This window comes from Acipenser ruthenus, chromosome 1, assembly GCF_902713425.1.
Source record: "Acipenser ruthenus chromosome 1, fAciRut3.2 maternal haplotype, whole genome shotgun sequence".
Classification (NCBI taxonomy): domain Eukaryota; kingdom Metazoa; phylum Chordata; class Actinopteri; order Acipenseriformes; family Acipenseridae; genus Acipenser; species Acipenser ruthenus.
In genome coordinates this window covers 63,995,515-64,016,383 of record NC_081189.1, presented here as the reverse complement: position 1 = coordinate 64,016,383, position 20,869 = coordinate 63,995,515, and the positions used below count along the sequence as shown (strand labels likewise).

Genomic DNA, 20,869 nt, shown 5'->3' with positions numbered 1-20,869 from the left:
AATAGTCTTTGTATCATTTTGTACTGATCTTGTTTCTTCTCTGTTTAATCATCTTTATTATGCACTTCCTAAGTCACCTTTTTAGATTTTTCTAGCAGGGACCATAGAAAGGTGTCTTCCAGACTATTCAAGTGTATTTGTTATCAGTAACAACTTATCAGTGATAGCTTTGAAAGCTTTAGAAGACATTCAAAAAATGCACTGCCAAATTCCAGTTTTTTTTTCCTTTTTAACATCTTTTGTAAATCTAAAAGGCTTTCTTTAAAATAAAATCTTGGTGCTATTGATGAATTTCTCTTTTTTCATTCAACCATGGTTTTCCACAAACAATGCACCCTTTTAACACTGGGATTACATTGTCGGTGGTCAGCCCTCTAGACAAAGTAGCTTACATTTGTGTATTACAACTTTTAACCAATACAACTATTTATCGAGCATACTGTGCCCATTAAGGGACAAATGGTGGTTACGTAATTATTTACAAGACATGTTTGTATCCTTTGTAAATTTATTTTGCATAACAAATCAGTGCTGCTTGCCATTATGCAAATTGTTTAATTACCTGCTGTTTTGCTAAGTGAATTTGACATTAAATGGAGCCTACCTTATAACATAAGTATTAGCACATTACGAGGCCAGAGCTAATAATTGCAAAACCCTTTAGAATTATCCATCCAAGTACATTAAACAGGGCAGCAGTAAAGACTTGTAGGTCAAGGATAACTCAATTAAAAAAAGAAAATCATTACTGAAATGGAATGGTAATACCTGTTGTCATGCAGTTTGCATTTTAATACCCATGTGTATAATTATTATGTCTTCTTCCTTTCTAGTCAATGGTGCTGCTGCTCCACAGCCAACGCCAGTACATCTTTGAATATGATTTATTGGATCATTTGTCTGCCATAACAATGCCAAGTGTTGCCCGCCATACAATGCAGACCATTCGCTCAATTGGATATTACCGAAATATTTACAATCCTCCTGAAAGTAATGCCTCTGTCACTGTGGATTACAGTGAAGATGGGCAGCTGCTGAAAGTAGCACACCTAGGAACAGGGAGGCGGATCCTATACAAATATAGGAGGGAGACAAAGCTCTCAGAAATCTTGTATGACAGCACCCGGGTCAGCTTTACCTTTGATGAGACAGCGGGAGTGCTTAAAACAGTGAACTTACAAAGTGAAGGTTTTATTTGCACCATTAGGTACAGGCAAATCGGCCCATTCATCGACAGGCAGATTTTCCGGTTCAGTGAGGACGGGATGGTAAATGCTCGCTTTGACTACACCTACGACAACAGCTTTCGCGTGACCAGTATGCAGGGTGTAATTAACGAAACACCCTTGCCCATCGACCTCTACCAGTTTGATGACATCTCTGGGAAAGTTGAGCAGTTCGGCAAGTTTGGGGTAATCTACTATGACATCAACCAAATCATTTCGACTGCTGTCATGACATACACCAAGCACTTTGACATCCATGGTCGCATTAAAGAAATACAGTACGAAATATTCAGGTCACTGATGTACTGGATAACCATTCAGTATGACAACATGGGTCGAGTCACAAAGAGAGAGATCAAAATTGGGCCATTTGCCAACACCACCAAGTATGGTTATGAATATGATGTGGATGGTCAACTTCAGACAGTCTACTTGAATGAGAAGATCATGTGGCGCTACAATTATGACCTGAATGGCAACCTACACTTGCTCAATCCTAGTAACAGCGCCCGTCTTACCCCCCTCCGCTATGATTTAAGAGACAGGATCACACGACTGGGTGATGTGCAGTATCGGCTGGATGAAGACGGTTTCCTTCGCCAAAGAGGAGCTGAGATCTTCGAGTATAACTCCAAGGGCCTCCTAATTCGGGTCTACAGCAAAGGCAACGGCTGGACAGTCCAGTACCGCTATGACGGCCTTGGGAGGAGAGTTTCTACCAGAACTAGCCTGGGTCAGCATCTCCAGTTCTTCTATGCTGACCTCAACTACCTAACCAGGATAACTCACGTCTATAACCACTCCAGCTCTGAGATCACATCTTTCTACTATGACCTCCAGGGTCACCTTTTTGCCATGGAAATCAGCAGTGGGGAAGAGTTCTACATCGCTTGTGACAACACAGGCACGCCATTGGCTGTGTTCAGCAGTAATGGTCTGATGATAAAGCAGATTCAATACACCGCCTATGGGGAGATCTACTTTGATTCTAACCCTGACTTCCAGCTGGTAATCGGTTTTCACGGTGGTCTTTACGACCCCTTGACCAAGCTGATCCACTTCGGAGAACGAGATTATGACATTCTGGCTGGACGCTGGACTATCCCTGATATCACTGTCTGGAAAAAAGTGGGGAAGGATCCTGCTCCCTTTAACCTCTACATGTTTCGAAACAACAATCCTGTCAGCAAAGTGCAAGATGTAAAAGAATATGTCACAGGTAAGAAATGTGGGACTTCATACTATAGGTTGAGTTAAAGCCAAGGAATAGTTTATGGTTTTCTTGAAGTACCGTACTGAAATTGGGTACTACCTTTGAAGAACTATGTGTAGGAACAATCCCTGTTTTATTACATGGTTCAATTTTTACTTAATTGTAATTATTCAAGTTTTTATAATGAAAAACTTAGCTCGTATGTTCTGCAAGCTTAGTGTTACAATACTTAGGTTTCTCTCTAAATACCTCCATATCCAAGTAAGTTTTGTTCTGAGTAGCATACATTTGTGACTGAGCATAAAATCATTAGTAGCCAAGTTTTACAATTTATATTTGCATGTGATATAACAATACACAAGTGACAATGGATGACTACGTATTTTATTTAGACAACATGTTTGTATAAGAAAACATATTTTGATGCTTAATAGCTTAATTAAATTGTGCCATGAAGTGTAACATCATGTTTGACAGTGGGAATTTAACCCCCTTTTATTGCTTGTTCATTTATCTTTATTGCAATTAGTAGTCTAATAACATAAAGCATTAGCATACCACTAAGTGCATTGCAATCCTATGCAATTACCCAGATGCTTATCATTTATTTTTATGACCCCAGTGTGTACATAGTTTGCTATGAATTCTCCTGTATTGTTTTTTCTGTTAGAGTAACATTTTTAATAGCTGACACATACAGCTGTTACCCAGCAAGTATTAATCAAAATGCTGAATTACTTGTAATTTTCTCGTCTTCTGTTCATCATAGATGTCAACAGCTGGCTGGTGACATTTGGGTTCCATCTGCACAATGCCATTCCTGGATTCCCTATCCCTAAATTTGATTTGACAGAACCTTCCTATGAGCTGCAGAAGAGTCAGCTGTGGGATGACTTACCGGTAAGCAATCACAATGGACTTCAGTTGTTTTCATATAGTGCTTTTTATCTGTAAAAGATAAGAGTTGAACCTGAAGAAAAGCAAGGGATTCTAGAGAAGGAACTTTTGATGTGGAACTATGATACTGAGTAGAGAAACCCCCAGTGTTACATACATTTAGTAATGAGGCTCACATAACTGTTGCCACAAGGATTCAATTCAGTATGAGATGAGGACTTTAATGTAAATGTGTTTTCGTTATCAAGAAAACAGTAATGACTGACAAAAAAAAAAAAAAACAAGAAAAAAAAACATTGATATTACAGGAATTATCTTAGATAAGAATTTTATTTGTATTTTTATTTAACCTTTATTTAACCATGAAGTCACATTGAGTCAAAATCTCTTTTTCAAGAGAGACCTGGCCAAGAAGATAAGAATAAAATTAAAACAATTTGAAGAATATATTGCAGTGTGGAGTAGTGGTTAGGGCTCTGGACTCTTGACCGGAGGGTTGTGGGTTCAATCCCCAGTGGGGGACACTGCTGCTGTACCCTTGAGCAAGGTACTTTACCTAGATTGCTCCAGTAAAAAAACCCAACTGTATAAATGGGTAATTGTATGTAAAAATAATGCGATATCTGTATAATGTGAAATAATGTATAATGTGATATCTTGTAACAATTGTAAGTCGCCCTGGATAAGGGCGTCTGCTAAGAAATAAATAATAATAATAATAATAATATATTAACGGTAACTCATAGTAAGTGTTGTAGAAGATCCAGCAGGACTGCAGTATTACCATTGAGTGAATGTGTGTGTAAATCAAAAGTTATTTGGAAACATATAGAAATAGAAATCACACAGGAGAACATGTTTTGGACAATTAATAAACATAGAAATAAATATCACATACATTAAATATTATACATACATTTCTGACATGGAATACATCTACTAACTAGATTTACCTTTTAGACATTACATTTACTGGTGTTCTACCATTTATAACATATTTCCAAACATTGTACAAAAAATATATATTCAAAGCATCTTCTGTTTTTTGGGGTTTTTTTTACAGTCCATATCTGGAGTCCAGCAAAAAGTAGTAAGACAAGCACGGGCCTTCATGTCTTTTGGAAAGATGCCAGAGATTCAGATCAGCAGGCACAAATCCAGCGGAGAGAAGTCATGGCTTTGGTTTGCGACAGTCAAATCTCTCATAGGGAAAGGGGTTATGTTGGCTGTCAATCAGGGGAGAGTGGTGACCAACGTGCTCAACATTGCCAATGAGGACTGCATCAAAGTTGCAGCCGTCCTGAACAATGCCTTTTATATGGAGAACTTGCACTTCACCATCGAGGGAAAAGACACTCACTATTTTATCAAAGCCAGCTCACCAGAAATTGACCTTGGCACTCTCAGACTGACAAGTGGACGCAAAGCTCTGGAGAATGGCATTAATGTCACGGTCTCTCAGTCCACCACAGTGGTGAATGGCAGAACTCGCAGGTTTGCGGATGTGGAAATGCAGTACGGGGCCTTAGTACTACACGTGCGTTACGGAATGACCCTGGACGAGGAGAAAGCACGCATATTAGAGCAGGCCAGACAACGAGCTCTCTCCAGCGCGTGGGCAAGGGAGCAGCAAAGAGTGCGCGATGGTGAGGAAGGTGCCAGACCATGGACAGAAGGGGAGAAACGACAGCTGCTAAGTGCTGGAAAAGTACAAGGTTATGATGGGTACTATGTACTCTCTGTAGAGCAATACCCAGAGTTAGCAGACAGTGCTAACAACATACAATTTCTAAGGCAAAGTGAAATAGGGAAGAGGTAACAAACTGTTCATTATCAGTTGCCAAAGAGACTGCCTATGGCTGTTTCCCACTAAGGTGACAGAGCTAAGTGTTGCTGGACATAGCTACAACAGAGTAAATGTAGGAACATAACTACTACTTAGGCCTTAACAAGGCCGTGACAGAGATTTATTTATGTTGCACAACCTTGATGGACTCTGCAAGAAAAGAAGCCAAGGAGAAGAGTGGTAGTTAATAAAAACAAGAACTTTTTATAAAATGACCTTAAAGGTGATCTGTTTAAAAAAAAAATGTGTTTACATATGCATATCACTGCACTCAGCTGGACTAATATGTGTAAAGGCCTATTGGTTTTCTTACTAGGCAATGTCTATAACCATGTTTGTTTTAATTCTAAATGGTTGACCTTTGTTTTAAAAAAAAAAGTAGTCTCGCTCTTAATAGGAACTGATGTATCTTGGTTATACGCAAAAACTGGGAAAATACTGCTGTTAATAAATCAAACTGCTTCTACCGTGCTGCTTTATAAAAGGACATTGCTGCCAATGAAATGTTACAGATATCAAATGTATCATTGGTTTTATAATGGTATCATGGTTTGCCTTTAAGAAGAGAAAACTAAGAAAATAACTGACAAAAAAAAATCATGTCATATAAAGCAAAAAGGAAAACCTAAACTTTTGTAAATTATGTGAGACAAGTTGTTTATGGATTTTTTTTTATATATATAAATTCCAATTAACTGTTCATCAATTATTAGTCTCAGAGGAGTTCATTTATGTAAAGTGTTTATACATAAAAATAAAATCTTAAAAATAATGGGGAATTTATTTGTCACATTTGTGGTTGTTTACACCTTGCACATTATTGGATTATGGTCTATTATGTATTTATTTACATTGTATTAACAGTACTGTCATACGAACCAAATCAACATCAGCAATTAAAAGCAAGAGTTTATAGTATTTTTTTTTCTGCCACATGTATCTGTTTTGACTGCCTCACAACTTGTAATTTAAAGTGTACTAACCAAGGTTTGAATTGCAACTGTTAACACCATTATAAAATAGTGACATTAGGTAGGTGTTGCAAAGACTGTAAAATACTGATGAAGCGGTGTCTGGTCAGCAGTATTGATTTTGCTAAGATAAATGGGATGGCTATGATTCCCATATACCAGAAGTGCCTGTGAGCAAATACACTCTAACTTCACTCTAACGAACCCCCCCCCCCCCCTGCGACCTGGAGAAATGTTTGTTATATCAGGTTCTTCGCTATAATAGGGTCTGGCAATTTGCTGTATCAGAATAATGAAGAAATGCCCAAATTGAATAAAACATCTTTGTACAGTATACAGTAATTCACATTGATCAACATTTAAACTGTATATTTAAAAGAAAACAGTGAAGAAATGAAAACAAATTAAAAGTATACTTACCTGCTGAATACAGTAATTACGTGCCCATTCTCTTGAAAAACATTTCCAGCATAGATTGCTTCATATTTTCGTGCTTTCATGCAGTTTGTGTGAAGATGGCAACGGTTGTATACGTCACACATGATTCGCACTACAATAGGGTATCTATGAGTCAGCCTTATCTTCGAATTAGCCTACCAAGGTCTTTGTTTTCACTGAGAGAATAACACATTCACACTGGAGAAAGTTCAGTGTCAGTCACTACCAAGGTTGTTTTATCCAGGTAGATTTTGTAATAGTGATGGTACTAATAGCGTTAATTTCCATTTAAAAAATGGCTGTTGCTGCTTGGATCGTTAAAAAAGGGGGTTCATTATAGTAGTTAGACTGTAATACGTATTTTTGGTCCAAAGCTGGTAGTGATCTGTAGAAAAAAAATGTCAAGGAATTTGGTAAGGTTATAAAAGAATGGGAACCACATACACACACATTATATATATATATATATATATATATATATATATATATATATATATATATATATATATATATATATATATATATATATATATATAACATGCAGATCCAGAGACTCACTAATTTGACACACATTTATTGGCTCTTGTCGAACCAGCATAAACTTGTCTTGAAGCTGTAAAACTAACCAGATTAAAACCACCACTGACTATGTCTGACATTTTAAACAGGAAAGGTCACTTCCCCAGAGGAATCTCAGATTCACAGCACTAAAGTATAAGAAGCACTCCTGTTTGTTTGTTTTTTCTCACTGAAGGTTGTTGAGTTTGAACTCAGAAGTACTTTTCAGACAGACAGTGTGCCCACGGACACTGTGCCCCATGGGAATGTTGCCAATTAACCTCATGCAGCCAGAGGGTATCTGCATTAATCTTTTATAGAAACAATCCTAGGTGCCCATGAACAGACATGTTTGTGAGTATAATTACCCAGTCATTGTGTAAGCGTAAGTTAAAAAGATGTTGTAAATCGTAGGTAGACAAAAAAATAGACAAAAAACTGAACAGCTGACTAGTGTGCAGGCAATTTAAACCCATGCAAATTTGGAATGCTATTGGGGGGCCTTTTCCTGCAAAAAACACTGATTGTGTGAAACGGAACCCTTAATTTACCAACTCTACCCCTTAACATTAAACATCTGCTTAATTGAGCAGTTACAAGCTGGTCCCGGTATTGAAACAGGGTTAATGTAGGTATGAAATTTACAATGTTATATGTCTATAAACATATATGCTGTATTAGCAAATATTACATATACGTGTAGATCTCAACCTTAAAGTTTCCCACTGTAAATGGAAGATTACATCTGAGAAGTGAATAAGGAAAAGAAAAAACAATGAGAAATGTCACTACATTTCAGATTTTTGTTCTAACACCTAGGTTCAATCACAGTAAGCAACTGAAGATCTGGTTGAAACAATGCTTTAGACCAGGGGTCTCCAATCCTATCACTAAATTAATTAATTGGACCATTAAAGCTTCTGATAAGCACTTAATTGGTCCAATTAAGTAATTTAGGGTACAGTTGGAACAAAAACCATGAGGGACACCGGCCCTCCAGGACCTGGATTGGAGACCCCTGCTTTAGACTGTTCAGTAGAATAATGAAGGACAGGGTTGGAACAAGGTCCTGGATAGGAGTGGTTTCCGAAGGTAGTCTTCTGCAAATATCACCATTCCACCGTTTGACAATGTGTCAATGCTATAAAGCACACATTAAATGTCACCCACATGTATAATGCATATTACGTAAACAAAAGTTGTATTAAAATCCACTACCATATCGTTATATGTAGCAACTCTATATGGTGCCGCTGCCGTGTATGGAGCAGGGGATAGTATCCAAAGCACTTGGGGGGTACCTATCGCGGTTGTAGTGCTTCAGTAAAATATGTACTGAATGCCTAGTGTACAAGACAGTGTAGGAGAAGTGCTATGGTAGAATATGTTTGAAACATACAAAATATACGCTAACATTAATGATTTTAATTTTAAAAACTGAGCACCGGCCGCCACTCCCCCCTCCAGCTCGTGTTACCCAGAGGCAAACCTTTAATTTCTTCATTCGTCATCTCGACAGCAAAGCGTTGTAGAGCTTAAGCTGTATTGAAAGAAATGTCTCTAAACCCCTCTGCGGTTTGGGATTTTTTTGTTAAATGCCCAGACGACAAAAAAAAAAAAAAAGTTGAATGCAAACTGTGCAGGTGACTCTTATCATGGAGGCATAACCAATCTGGGTTCACTTGACAAGCGTAAGTTCATATTATTATTATTATTCATATTTTTAGTAGCAGTAAAATATGAGACTGATAACCTGCTTGGAACAGTGACTGTTAAATAAAGCTTTGTTTTGCCTGTCTGCTGCAGTTGTTGCTGCTCCAATGCAAGCTTACTGTATATATCGTAAGCAGCATCAATTACATGTAAATAAATAACATGTATTTTTATTTTTATTTAATTGTAAAAACACGATTACTGTTCTTTATAACATATTTTTACACTACATGTGAATGTTTTATTCCATTTATATGGATTACCTGTAAAATAATAGGATTTTCAATCAAATATAAACAAGTAGCTATGGTGACATCACCAGTAAATTAGTACCATCGAAGGTTCGAACCTTCCTTCTGTAATGTGTTCTGAACCTTCGTTGCAACCCTATTATAAACTAGGATGCAACAAGTTAGGATTACAGAAAGGTATATCTACAATGACATATTAGTATTACAGTAGTGGAAGGATAGTGCGTAGATCAGGGAAGTCCAGGGCATATTAGTAGGAGTGCAGTCTAAGCAGGTTTTATCCCAATTTGGCTGCTAAACGCATTTTCTCCACTAACCGAAAGAGAAAAGAAAACAGTAGCCCATCATAGTTTATTATAATATACTTAACTGTTACCCATTGCCAGTGTATGTTTAAAAATGCACTGTATATAACATGAATATAGCATTTCAATTTCAAGAGTATGTCACAAACATACTTTTGATACAGTATTTTCTAAACAAAGTTGTTATGGCAGGAGAAAGGCAAACAATACATCCTCTGAAGACTCCTCGAACTCAGGGCAAATAGAGGCAACCCAAAGCACACATGAAAAATGTTACAAAAAGGGTCCTGTAAAAATGTTGAATGAAAGCTCCTGAAATCAGGTTTCAGGAAATAAAATAAAATTAGCAAGTATTTTTTTAGGAATTCTGTGATTTTAAAGTTCAAAAGTCCTGTTGGTCTATTTTCTTACTCTAATGGCAAGATTATAATTGTTTATTATTCCTGAAGTATATTTTATTCCAAGATGTATTTAAAAAATAATAATAACAATAATAATATACATTTTAACAATAAATAATTAAATGAGCTCACAAGAAACTAATAACTTTGAGGTACATTCATTTAAGCATATACAGTGCCTATAGAAAGTCTGCACCCCCTTTCAAAATGTTCACCTTTTGTTGCCTTATAGCCTGGAAATTAAATGCATTTATATATATATATATATATATATATATATATATATATATATATATATATATATATATATATATATATATTTGTTTTCATTTATCTATACATCCTACCACACAACTTCCATGTGAAAAAAATATTATAGAAATTTTAGAAAATTAATTAAAAATAAAAACTGAAATAGCTTGGTTGGATAAGTGTCCACCCCCTTGTAATAGCAATCCTAAATTAGCTCAGGTGTAACCAATCGCCTTCAAAATCACACACCAAGTTAAGTGGCCTCCACCTGTGTTAAATTGTAGTGATTCACAAGATTTCAGGATAAATTCAGCAGTTCCTGTAGGTTCCCTCTGCTGGGTAGTGCATTTCAAAGCAAAGACTCAACCATGAGCACCAACGAGCTTTCAAAAGAACTCCGGGACAAAGTTGTTGAAAGGCACAGATCAGGGGATGGGTATAAAAAAAGATCAAATGCCTTGAATATCCCTTGGAGCACGGTTAAGACGATTATTAAGAAGTGGAAGATGTATGGCACCACCAAGACCCTGCCTAGATCAGATCGTCCCTCCAAACTGGATGACCGAGCAAGAAGGAGACTGATCAGAGAGGCTACCTAGAGGTCAATGACAACTTTGCAAGAGCTACAGACTTTTATGGCCAAGACTGGTCAAAGTGTCCCAAGCACTCCACAAATCTGTCCTGTATTCTCCTCAAGAAAGGCCACCTTGAATCCCGTTTGAAGAATGCAAAAAAAACACTCAGGAGATTCTGTAGCCATGTGGCAAAAAGTTTTCGGGTCTGACGAAGCTAAAATTGAACTTTTTGGCCTAAATTCAAAGCGTTATGTTTGGCACAATCCCAATACAGCGCATCACCCAAAGAATACCATCCCTACTGTGAAGCATGGTGGTGGCAGCATCATGTTATGGGGATGTTTCTCATCGGCAGGGACTGGGTCACTTGTCATGATAGAAGGCAAAATGAATGGAGCAAAGTACAGTGAAGTCCTTGAGGAAAACCGGCTGCCCTCTGCAAGAAAGCTGAAACTGGGACGGAAGTTCACCTTTCAGCATGACAACGACCCAAAGCACACAGCCAAATCTACACTGGAGTGGCTAAGGAACAAAAAGGTAAATGTCCTTGAGTGGCCCAGTCAGAGCCCCGACCTAAATCCAATCGAAAATTTGTGGCATGACTTGAAGATTGCTGTCCATCAATGCTCCCCAAGGAACTTGACAGAGCTTTAACAGTTTTGAAAAGAAGAATGGTCAAATATTGCCAAATCTAGGTGTGCAAAGTTGTTAGAGACCTATCCCAACAGACTCACAGCTGTAATTGCTGCCAAAGGTGCTTCCACCAAGTATTAACTCGGGGGTGGAGACTTATCCAATTATGATCTTTCAGTTTTCAAAACCTTTGAATCAATCTGCAATTATATTTTCTGACTGCTGTACAATGCAGCCCCTGTAAAGAGGGCTTCTGGGAACACTTTACTGGCATGCAGTCGAAAACAGTTGTTTCCTTTTATGGGATAAACTGGAGTAGAGACAGGAATACAAGTCAATATAAATTGCTCACCCACACAGACGTTTATGATGATAGTACCACCCCCTTCCTCTAGATTATCGCCATTAAACAGCATTTTGTTAAACATAATTACTTCACAAACGTTTTGCCTACCACTATTTACTATGGTGATGGCTTTTTTGTTTTAATGTTTTATTGTTCCCTTGTACAATTGAAAATAAAAACATAAATAAATATGATTTATAAAAACTGTGCATTTGTACTATCCCTGCCTTCGTTCAGTTTCTATTTCCATGGTAATGTTAAAAAGCAAGTGAACATATCCTTGTCTAGTTATTAATTTTGAAATAGCTTGCAAAAATGTTCAATTGGCAAATAGCAAAAAGGTTAGTCAAGGATTAACCCCGGTTTACAGCTGGTTACCCTGATTTTGTGAAAAAAAAAGTTCATTTCAGTGGCATTTATTAGGTTTTTATAGGGGCAGCACCACCTAAGAGGGGCTTTCAGTGTGATTTATCATGATATAGATTATGCCGTGAATCAGACTAAAATTGATGATATAAGGAACTCCTGGGAAGCTACAGTACTTAACAAAATATACAGTACATGTACAACTGAGGATGAAATCTCAGTCTCCAGGTTCAGAGACCAATGTGCTGCCTGCTATGCCTAAAAGGCATATTATTCCACTTGGTCAACTACAAGAGATTGTCCATTACAATGCTGCGTAAACCAGTTTACTTTTAGTTTTCAGTGAATTCAAATATAACTACATTAATTACACCAGGTTAAAATGACAACTTGACAATGATCATATTGTCGTTACAAATACTAGGAAGAAAATGACCCAAGTGCAATTGCAATGGGCAGTGTTGACTGATGCATTGCCGTTACAGATTCTGACCCTTGATGGTGAGATGAGGTTAAATGTTATATAACCACAAATGCAGATGAGCCTGTCTCTTTTACAGAGTGTTTTAGATGTTTGCTCATGGTGTGCGTAGTTGCCAGTTTGCGCCCAGCCCCATTTGTTTACTGCCCCTAATGTCTTTAATATATATTTTTATTCATAATTGTATACTTCATCACATTTCTTCCTGTTCATAAAAAAAAGAAAAGATTTAGATTAGTATTTATTGATTTTTGCTTTTTTTACATCTCCCCATCCGCCTGAAAACTTTGTTTTCTCCCTACGATTTGATTGTAATAATTGATTTTAATTTTATTTTCTCCTGGTCCCATTTAAAAACTTTTTTTTTTTAATAATATTTGATCAGATTTTTTCCTGTTCTATATTTGGCTAAAAAAACAACAACAACAACAAAAAACACACACACACACACACAAAATAAGACATTGATTTATACTATTGTAACAAACCTGGGTCTGCTGTAACCACATTCAGGAAGGTTCTGTGACCCAGGGTCAAAGGTTCAACTGCAGGAGGTCGCCACCAATCAGAAGCTTCTCTTGCCACGCGAGCGGGACTCAGTTGCAACATTGTTGTCACAAATCAGGAGATCGAGAGTAGGAAGCTGTGCATGCTTGGGATTGGTGGCTGGTGCGCCGGGGACATGGCTTAGAAGGGGGGGATAAGTAGCGGGCTGCTGAGACGAACGGGGTGGTGTGAGACGAAAGAGAGCTGAAGAACAGAGAGAGAATTGGAGTAGAAACAGCAAAAAGAAGTGGGACTAAGAGAACCAAGAAAGAAACCGGAGACTGCACTTAGTTGGCTGTAGCACACAGCCAAAACATAGTGCTTTGGACTCTCTTTTATTTTCTTTTATTATTTTGTCACAGTCTGAGTAACAATACGCTGCTCAGCTGTAGCTGTACCACTGGCTGGTAAAGCAGCACGCTTTATCTGCCCAGTGTAGAGTCCTGGCGTAATAAACCTCTGCATTCGAGAACCTGAAAAACCTGTGTGAGTCTGCATTAATTTTCATGCAACGCTACACTATATTGATTTGATTTTTTTCTCCTTTCCCCATATCCCCCAAAACGATTTGCAATTTTTGGTTTGATTTGATTTCTCTTCTGCTCCGTTTAAAACAAATAACTATATTACTGTATATAAAAAAAAAGATATTATATTTCAATTCGCAATTGTGATTTAAAAAAAAAAAACAACTTGGCGTTAAAATGTATTTGTGTTTTTTTATTAAATTATCTCCTCTCCCCTCATAACACACTTTGTAATTGTATATGATCTAATTTTATTGCATTTTTTATTTATAGTTGTATTTGTACTGGGCAGTGGAGGTTATTTTGGGTAGAAAATGACAAGGCGGTGGCTCAGTACAGATGCTGTTGCTAACCTCCTAACAGAGTCTGACTCAGTGAGTGATTTTGTGCCAGATCACTCTGGCAGTTAATATGAACCAAGTGGCACTTCCGCCAGTGAGGAAATCAACAATGGTCAGGAAGAGGAGCCTATGGAAACTGAGCCCAAGCCCCTGCCTGAACCCAGTACAGTAGCTGGGCCTGGACCGAGGGGTAGTAGATTTCAGCCATTCTACCACTGGATCCTCCCTAACATCATCCAGCCTCAAATACCCCCTTTTTCTGGGGCAGCAGCTACCAGTGTGAACACAACTGGGTTTACCCCAATTCACTTTTTTCAGTTCATCACAGAAGACATTTTTAAATATTTGGTTACCCAAACCAATTTGTATGACCAACAATATCTGGCTCAGCATTGGAACAACCCAGGGCCACATTCTAGGGTGTGCAAGTGGGTCCCCAAAAATGTTTTCGAATAGGAGGCAGTGTGGTCCAGTGATTAAAGTCCAGGGCTTGTAACCAGAAGGTCACTGGTTCAAATCCCACCTCTGCCACTGACTGACTCACCATGTGACCCTGAGCAAGTCCCTTAACCTCCTTGTGCTCCATCCTGCGGATGTTAAATCAATGTCCTATTGTAAGTGATTCTGCAAAATAATGCACAGTTCACAGCCTACCTCTGTAAAGTGCTTTGTGATGGTGGTCCACTATGAAAGGCACTATATAAAAATAAAGATATTATTATTAAAAAGTTCTGGGGTTTATCGCTTCTAATGGGACTAGGGGATAAACCTAGAATGGATTTATTTTGGTCCACCAACCCAGTCCATGCTGCCTCAATTTTCCCCTCCACAATGAGCCGGGACAGATTACAGAATCTTAGTTATTACATTACAACGACAATTCTAAGACTGTCCCGAGGGACCATACTCAATTTGACAGGCTCTTCAAATTAGTCACTTCTAGACCATCTGCAGCATAAATTTGAAGAGACACATACACCTGGCCAAAATATATCTGTGTATGAGTCCCCCCTGCTGTTCAAGGGGAGGCTTCTCTTTAAACAGTATATTCCCATGAAGTGTGCCCGTTATGGGATTAAACTGTACAAACTCTGTGAGAGTTCCACTGGGTACACTCATCGGTTCACTCTCAGATTGGCTGCCCCCCATGCTTCCAGACCACTGAGAACATTGTGTGGGATCTTGTTTTTCCCCTCCTAAATCTTCGCTACCATATGTATGTAAATAACTTCTACACAGGGATCTCTCTGTTCAGGGCCTTGTACACATCACAAACAATGGCTTGTGGTACAATAAGACCCAACAGGAAGGGATTTCCACAACAATTGTTAGCCAACAAACAGATATGTGGCAAAACCAACGCTCTGTGCTGTGAGGAACTGCTGGCAGTTAAATACACTGACAAAAAAGATGTGTACCTCCTCATCACCATCCACGATGACACTATTGTAGCAGTTCCTATGTGAGGTCAGGACACACACAAACAAGCCCAAGTGTGTCTTGGAGTACAGTAAATACATGGGAGGCGTGGATAGGTCAGGCCAGACGTTGGAGCCATACAATGCTGCAAGGAAGACCATGGCATGGTATAAGAAGCTTGGCATGTACATGGTCCAGACTTCTTTGTACAACGCTTATGTAATGTACCTAAGTACAACACCAGAGAATTGGCTCACATATCTGGACTTTCTGACCTCTGTGATCTCCAGCCTTGTGTTTGAAACACAAGAAATACCAGAGACTGAAAGATTGGAAACAGTGGCAAGGCTTAGTGAATGTCATTTTATCCGAAAGCTGCCACGGTCTGGGAGAAAAGCTAAGCCACAAAAAAACCCTCCCAGAAGGGCATACGGAGGGATACAAGGTACTACTGTACAAGGTACTACGCCCTCTCAGCCAGGCCTCTGTTTGGAGGAGTGTTTTGAAAGGTACCACACTGTAAATGAGTACTGGAAGGACTAAATAAACCCCAGAACAAACCACCATGATACATGCTGTACCCATTTCTAAAATCTTTATTTTGTGCAGCATCAAAAAAGTATACTTATGCCAGGGTATCTCATTCTTTGGTGGCATATTGGGCACATGAAATTGGGGTAGGGGGATATAGACCAGGGGTCCGGAACCGGCGGCCTTTGTTAATTAATTTTATTTAAAATTGTATAAAAATATTTATTCATTTTGCTCCGGCACTCACGTCATCCTGACTCACTTGTTGCAGATTTTGCACATGTGCAGCACACTTGCACAGCTGCTAGCTGACAAACGTGCCACAGTATGGAAAGCCAAACGATCATGTAGAGATATCTCAGACTAATTTCCAGATATCTTTAAATTGAGCTTTAAATTAGATCTAAAATGCATTTTCCGATATCTTTAAATCATTTAGAAATATCTCTAAATAGCTTCCTGTTCATTTCGAGATATCTCTAAAGAACTTCTTGTTCATTTCAGATATCTCTAAATGGACAGGAAGTCCATTCAAAAGATAGAGCACTTTCACAGGAAGTCATTTAGAGATATTGTGAAATGATTTAGGAGATCTCTAAATGAATGGGAAATTATTTTGAGATATCTCTAAATGACAGTTTTGCGTACCATGCTAGCAAAACATTATTTAAATATTTAATGTAAATCAATTTGAGTTAGCTTTATTTCATTTTTAGATATCTGAAATTAAGATATCTTAAAAAGGGTTTATTTACAGATATCTCATATTCATTTAAAGATATCTATAAATGATTTACAGATATATCTAATAGGGCTGTCAGTCAAGCCACCAAATACCAATCAATTAATTGGGCACACAAAATCAAATCGTTCAAATAAATATCGATGATAGTACCGCCAGCATATATTTTCACTCCATTCCTCACCCCCCGACATGCTTATTTTAATATCATTGCTGTTAAGTTAAAGCTTGTGCACAACAATTGAATGTGAGGGGTAATTACGCCCTGGTAGCATCAGGAGAAAAAAAACAACAACAACAATTGCAACAAGATAAAAGCACGTTTAACATATGGGTGTGTAACAGGGGGTCTTAGTACCTGCTACTTTAATTGTGGGTGTTCGCTGAATGATGAGGGAGAGACAGAGGGATGCAGCTGACAATGCCACTCAGGCGTCACGATTTTATTAAAGTAAACAAAATGTTATGACAGGTGGCTGCCACTAGGGTACCAGCAATGATAGCCCTAGTGCAGGAGGACATACACAGACATAGCGTAATAAAAATAAGAGCTAAAAAAAAATGCAAAACAAAACACAGTGAGAAACAGCTAAAAACAAAAGTTTGCCACACACTGGCTTAGCGCTGCTCCCACTAAAAGGGAGGTCCCGCTCCGGAACCTACTCTGACACACTAAAATAAACTGGGGTGGGATCCCTATACAACTCACTCACACTGGCTCTCCACACAGTAGTGAGGCTGCATGCTTGCTGAAACAAAAACCAACCGAACTGGCTTTCCAGCTCCTTTTTTATACCATGTGGCTGGGCTTAATTGATCATCAATTAGTCAATTAAGCCCCAGCCACATTCTGCACATGGATTTGGCAGAGTTGGATTTAACCCCATCCCTGCCAAACTTAAATTTAAAACTTCACAACTTTATTTATAACTGCAAAAACCTGCCATATCTAGTGCACATTTATTCTATATATATTTTTAAACTATACATACACACAATACAATACATTATTTACACGTGCAGGGCTTTTGCCCTGCCACAGGGTGTTACTAAAATATTTACTCCAAACAGATCACAGTACTTTGGAATGTAATCTATATAAAACTAGATATGAGTTTATGAGAACCAACCTTGCCAAGGCTATGTATGCAAAGTTTCATTTAAATCGGCATAACGGTTTTCAGAGCATAAGTATACTTTTTTGACGCTGCACAAAATAAAGATTTTAGAAATGGGTAACATAACATCGCCCTTCAATGGTTTGTTACCCAGAATTCCTCTGGAGCCCAAGGTAATGTTGTCACATGACATAAAAAGAAGTGATTTTTACAACCTTTTGTTACGTTATCTCAGGTATGTACAGCATGTATCATGGTGGTTTGTTCTGGGGTTTATTTAGTCCTTCCAGTACTCATTTACAGTGTGGTACCTTTCAAAACACTCCTCCAAACAGAGGCCTGGCTGAGAGGGCGTAGTACCTTGTTCAGTTGTACCTTGTGTCCCTCCGTATGCCCTTCTGGGGGGGGGGGGGGGGTTGGTTTGTGGCTTAGCTTTTCTCCCAGACCGTGGCAGCGTTCAAATAAAATGACATTCACTAAGCCTTGCCACTGTTTCCAATGTTTCAGTCTCTGTCATCCTGCTCTGGATTCAAGGCGGCACACTTTTTTGTTGTTTATCTTTGGCAGAAATACTGTAAATAGCTAGGGCGTTCGTTGCATTTTCGTTGATAAACTTAAATAATGTTATTAACTATGCGTGTTACAAAAATGTATCCAGTATTTATATTGATGTATATAATGAGAAATGGAGTCGATCGAAACATCTATTTTCGATTTAATCGTACTAGCCCTAGTCTCTAAAATATTAAAGATATCTTAAAATGCAATTTGAGATATCTCTAAATGATAATTTGGCTTGCGATAGTCACAGCAGTATGCACTTTCTCAGGTAGCCGACAAATGCATCACAGCAGTTTACAATTGGTTAACGTGACAGGAATTTAAGAAGACAAACATGATCTGTGTTGGAAAATTATGCTTGGCTGACAGACCTTTCTGACAGAGATCACAGGACACTTGAATGAACTAAATTTGTCATTGCAAGGCCGTGACAAAACAGTTGCTGATTTGGCCAAATGTGTCTGACAGTTTCGACAGCAACTGTATTGGTTAATCGACCAAATGACTGATTGTCTGATTTCACTCATTTCCATTTATTGAGGGGTGGTGGCGATCTTGAAAATGAGCTCTGTTACCTGGCTGAAAGAACTGCAGATTACATTTTCCCATTGATTCTAAGATTTCGACAGGATGGATCTGGCATTCTCATTTCTAAAAGATCCTTTCTCTATTGCAGTCATAAATGTAAAAGAGTTGGAAGAACTGTTATCACTGAATCAACAGCAATTTGAAAGTGACTTATTTTCTCTGCAAGCCTCAGGTGACGTTGCTAAGTCAGTCACTCTGAGCACCTGGCCTGAAATACTTCAATCGGAGGATTATGCTGAAGTTAAATCCGTTGGCGCCAGGCTGTAGTCTATGTTTGGGTCAACTTACCTCTGCGAAGCCACATTTTCAACAGTGAAAGTTCTCAAGTCAAAGTTTAAAAGCAGACTTAGTGAAGTCAATCTGGAAGCACAGCTGTGCTGTGCTGTGAGCAACTCGCTGACTCCCAATTTCCAGTTGCTGGTACAGAATAAGAACTCTCAGATTTCGCATTGATAGTACAGAACATATTTTCCAGTACTTAATTTCCCAGACACTGGAAGGGTTTTGTATTTCATAATGTACAAACTTGTTTAAATAAAGTGCTATATATATATATATATATATATATATATATATATATATATATATATATATATTAGACAATTAATTAGACAAATTAGACAATGCAACATATAGAAGCATAAAAGAAAGTAAATGGATAAATAGACTGAACACGATTATGCCAGTGGGACTCAACAGAAAAGAATTAAGTAATTAAGTTCAATAAATATATAACATTTAAATAAATAAATAAATAAATAAACTAAATTCATTCAAAAGTTGTGCATGCTGATGCACTGGGGAAGGCCAAATCAAGACCTCGGAGCCAGCATTGCATGATAATATAAATATAAGTTTATATAAAGTAATATTAATTAGAATTAATACAGATTCAAAAATAGAAGTAAAAATTATGTCACATTATATAGAACACCATTACATCATGTAAGAATAAATCATGGATTTGAATATAAACAATAACAAGTAGTTGTCATGCCGTCAAACACCTATAAATACCGCCAAAGTTTTGATTCAAACACAGGCTCCCTTGAAAAAGACATGTACAACATATCGAAACGTTGGGCAGCTGGCTCTTTGAGCTAATAATATATATATATATATATATATATATATATATATATATATATATATATATATATATATATATTGTAAACGATCCAGTAGCGTGGTGCTGCTGACCCCTGGTTTCCTGTTCCCACCAACTGGCACAGACTCGACACGTTTGCAGGCAAGTATGTTTTATTTACAATATTTACACAATACAGCAGTTTCTGCTAAAGGCTAATGCCCTGTACGGGCCACTGACTAACTCACTTCTTCGACCCTCTCTAAGCTACTTCAAGACTACTACACGTCTACAGGCTTTGGCCTGTGCAAGATCCACTTAGGTGGGACCAAGTCCACTGGAGCGAACCACCCTGGCCACTGTAGCCGTGGAGACAGGAGAGTAGTATAGAGATTCCTTCCGCCGAAGTGAGTTAGTCCACAGGTAAGAACAGGACCAGTTCTGTAACACAGGTAAGTAGAAAACAGACTCCGTCTGCTGGAGTAGTCCTGTAACACAGGTAAGTCCAAGACAGGCTCCCTCTGCTGGAGTAGTCCTGTAACACAGGTAAGTGCAAGACAGGCTCCCTCTGCTGGAGTAGTCCTGTAACACAGGTAAGTACAAGACAGTCTCCCTCTGCTGGAGTTGTCCTGGAACAGAAGAATCCCAGGAACACAATTCAGATGACCCCAGACGTCCAGAGAAGTAACCCAGACAAAACAAGTTATATCTGAGCTGTGGGGAGGAAACCCTGCAGCCAACTCCTGGTCGTCCTCAGAAACAAATTGTGTCCCAACTAAAAGCAAGTGTCCAATTTTCCTGTGTAACACGTATGCAATGTGTCTTGTATCTGTATTACAATAAACAATGTCTTGCACATCCCGACTAATAAATCCGTTCTTTCTGGGAATTATTCACTGTTTCTGCAGCGCGTGAATAATCCAATACACCTTCTGGT

General features: G+C 38.2%; 1 protein-coding gene across 17 annotated transcripts in view; it reads left to right on the top strand.

The window, feature by feature from the left end:
- LOC117421382 (teneurin-3-like) overlaps window positions 1-6,100 on the top strand; it is a 932,247-nt gene extending 926,147 nt beyond the window's left edge. For all 17 annotated transcript variants that reach the window (XM_059027478.1, XM_059027514.1, XM_034035713.3 and 14 more), the window contains 3 exons: window positions 834-2,445; window positions 3,209-3,339; window positions 4,400-6,100. In XM_059027478.1, coding sequence (XP_058883461.1) covers window positions 834-2,445; window positions 3,209-3,339; window positions 4,400-5,155 — 2,499 coding nt within the window. In that variant the 3' untranslated portion in view covers window positions 5,156-6,100. The remainder of the gene's footprint in view (window positions 1-833; window positions 2,446-3,208; window positions 3,340-4,399) is intronic.
- The last annotated feature ends 14,769 nt before the right edge of the window (window positions 6,101-20,869 follow it).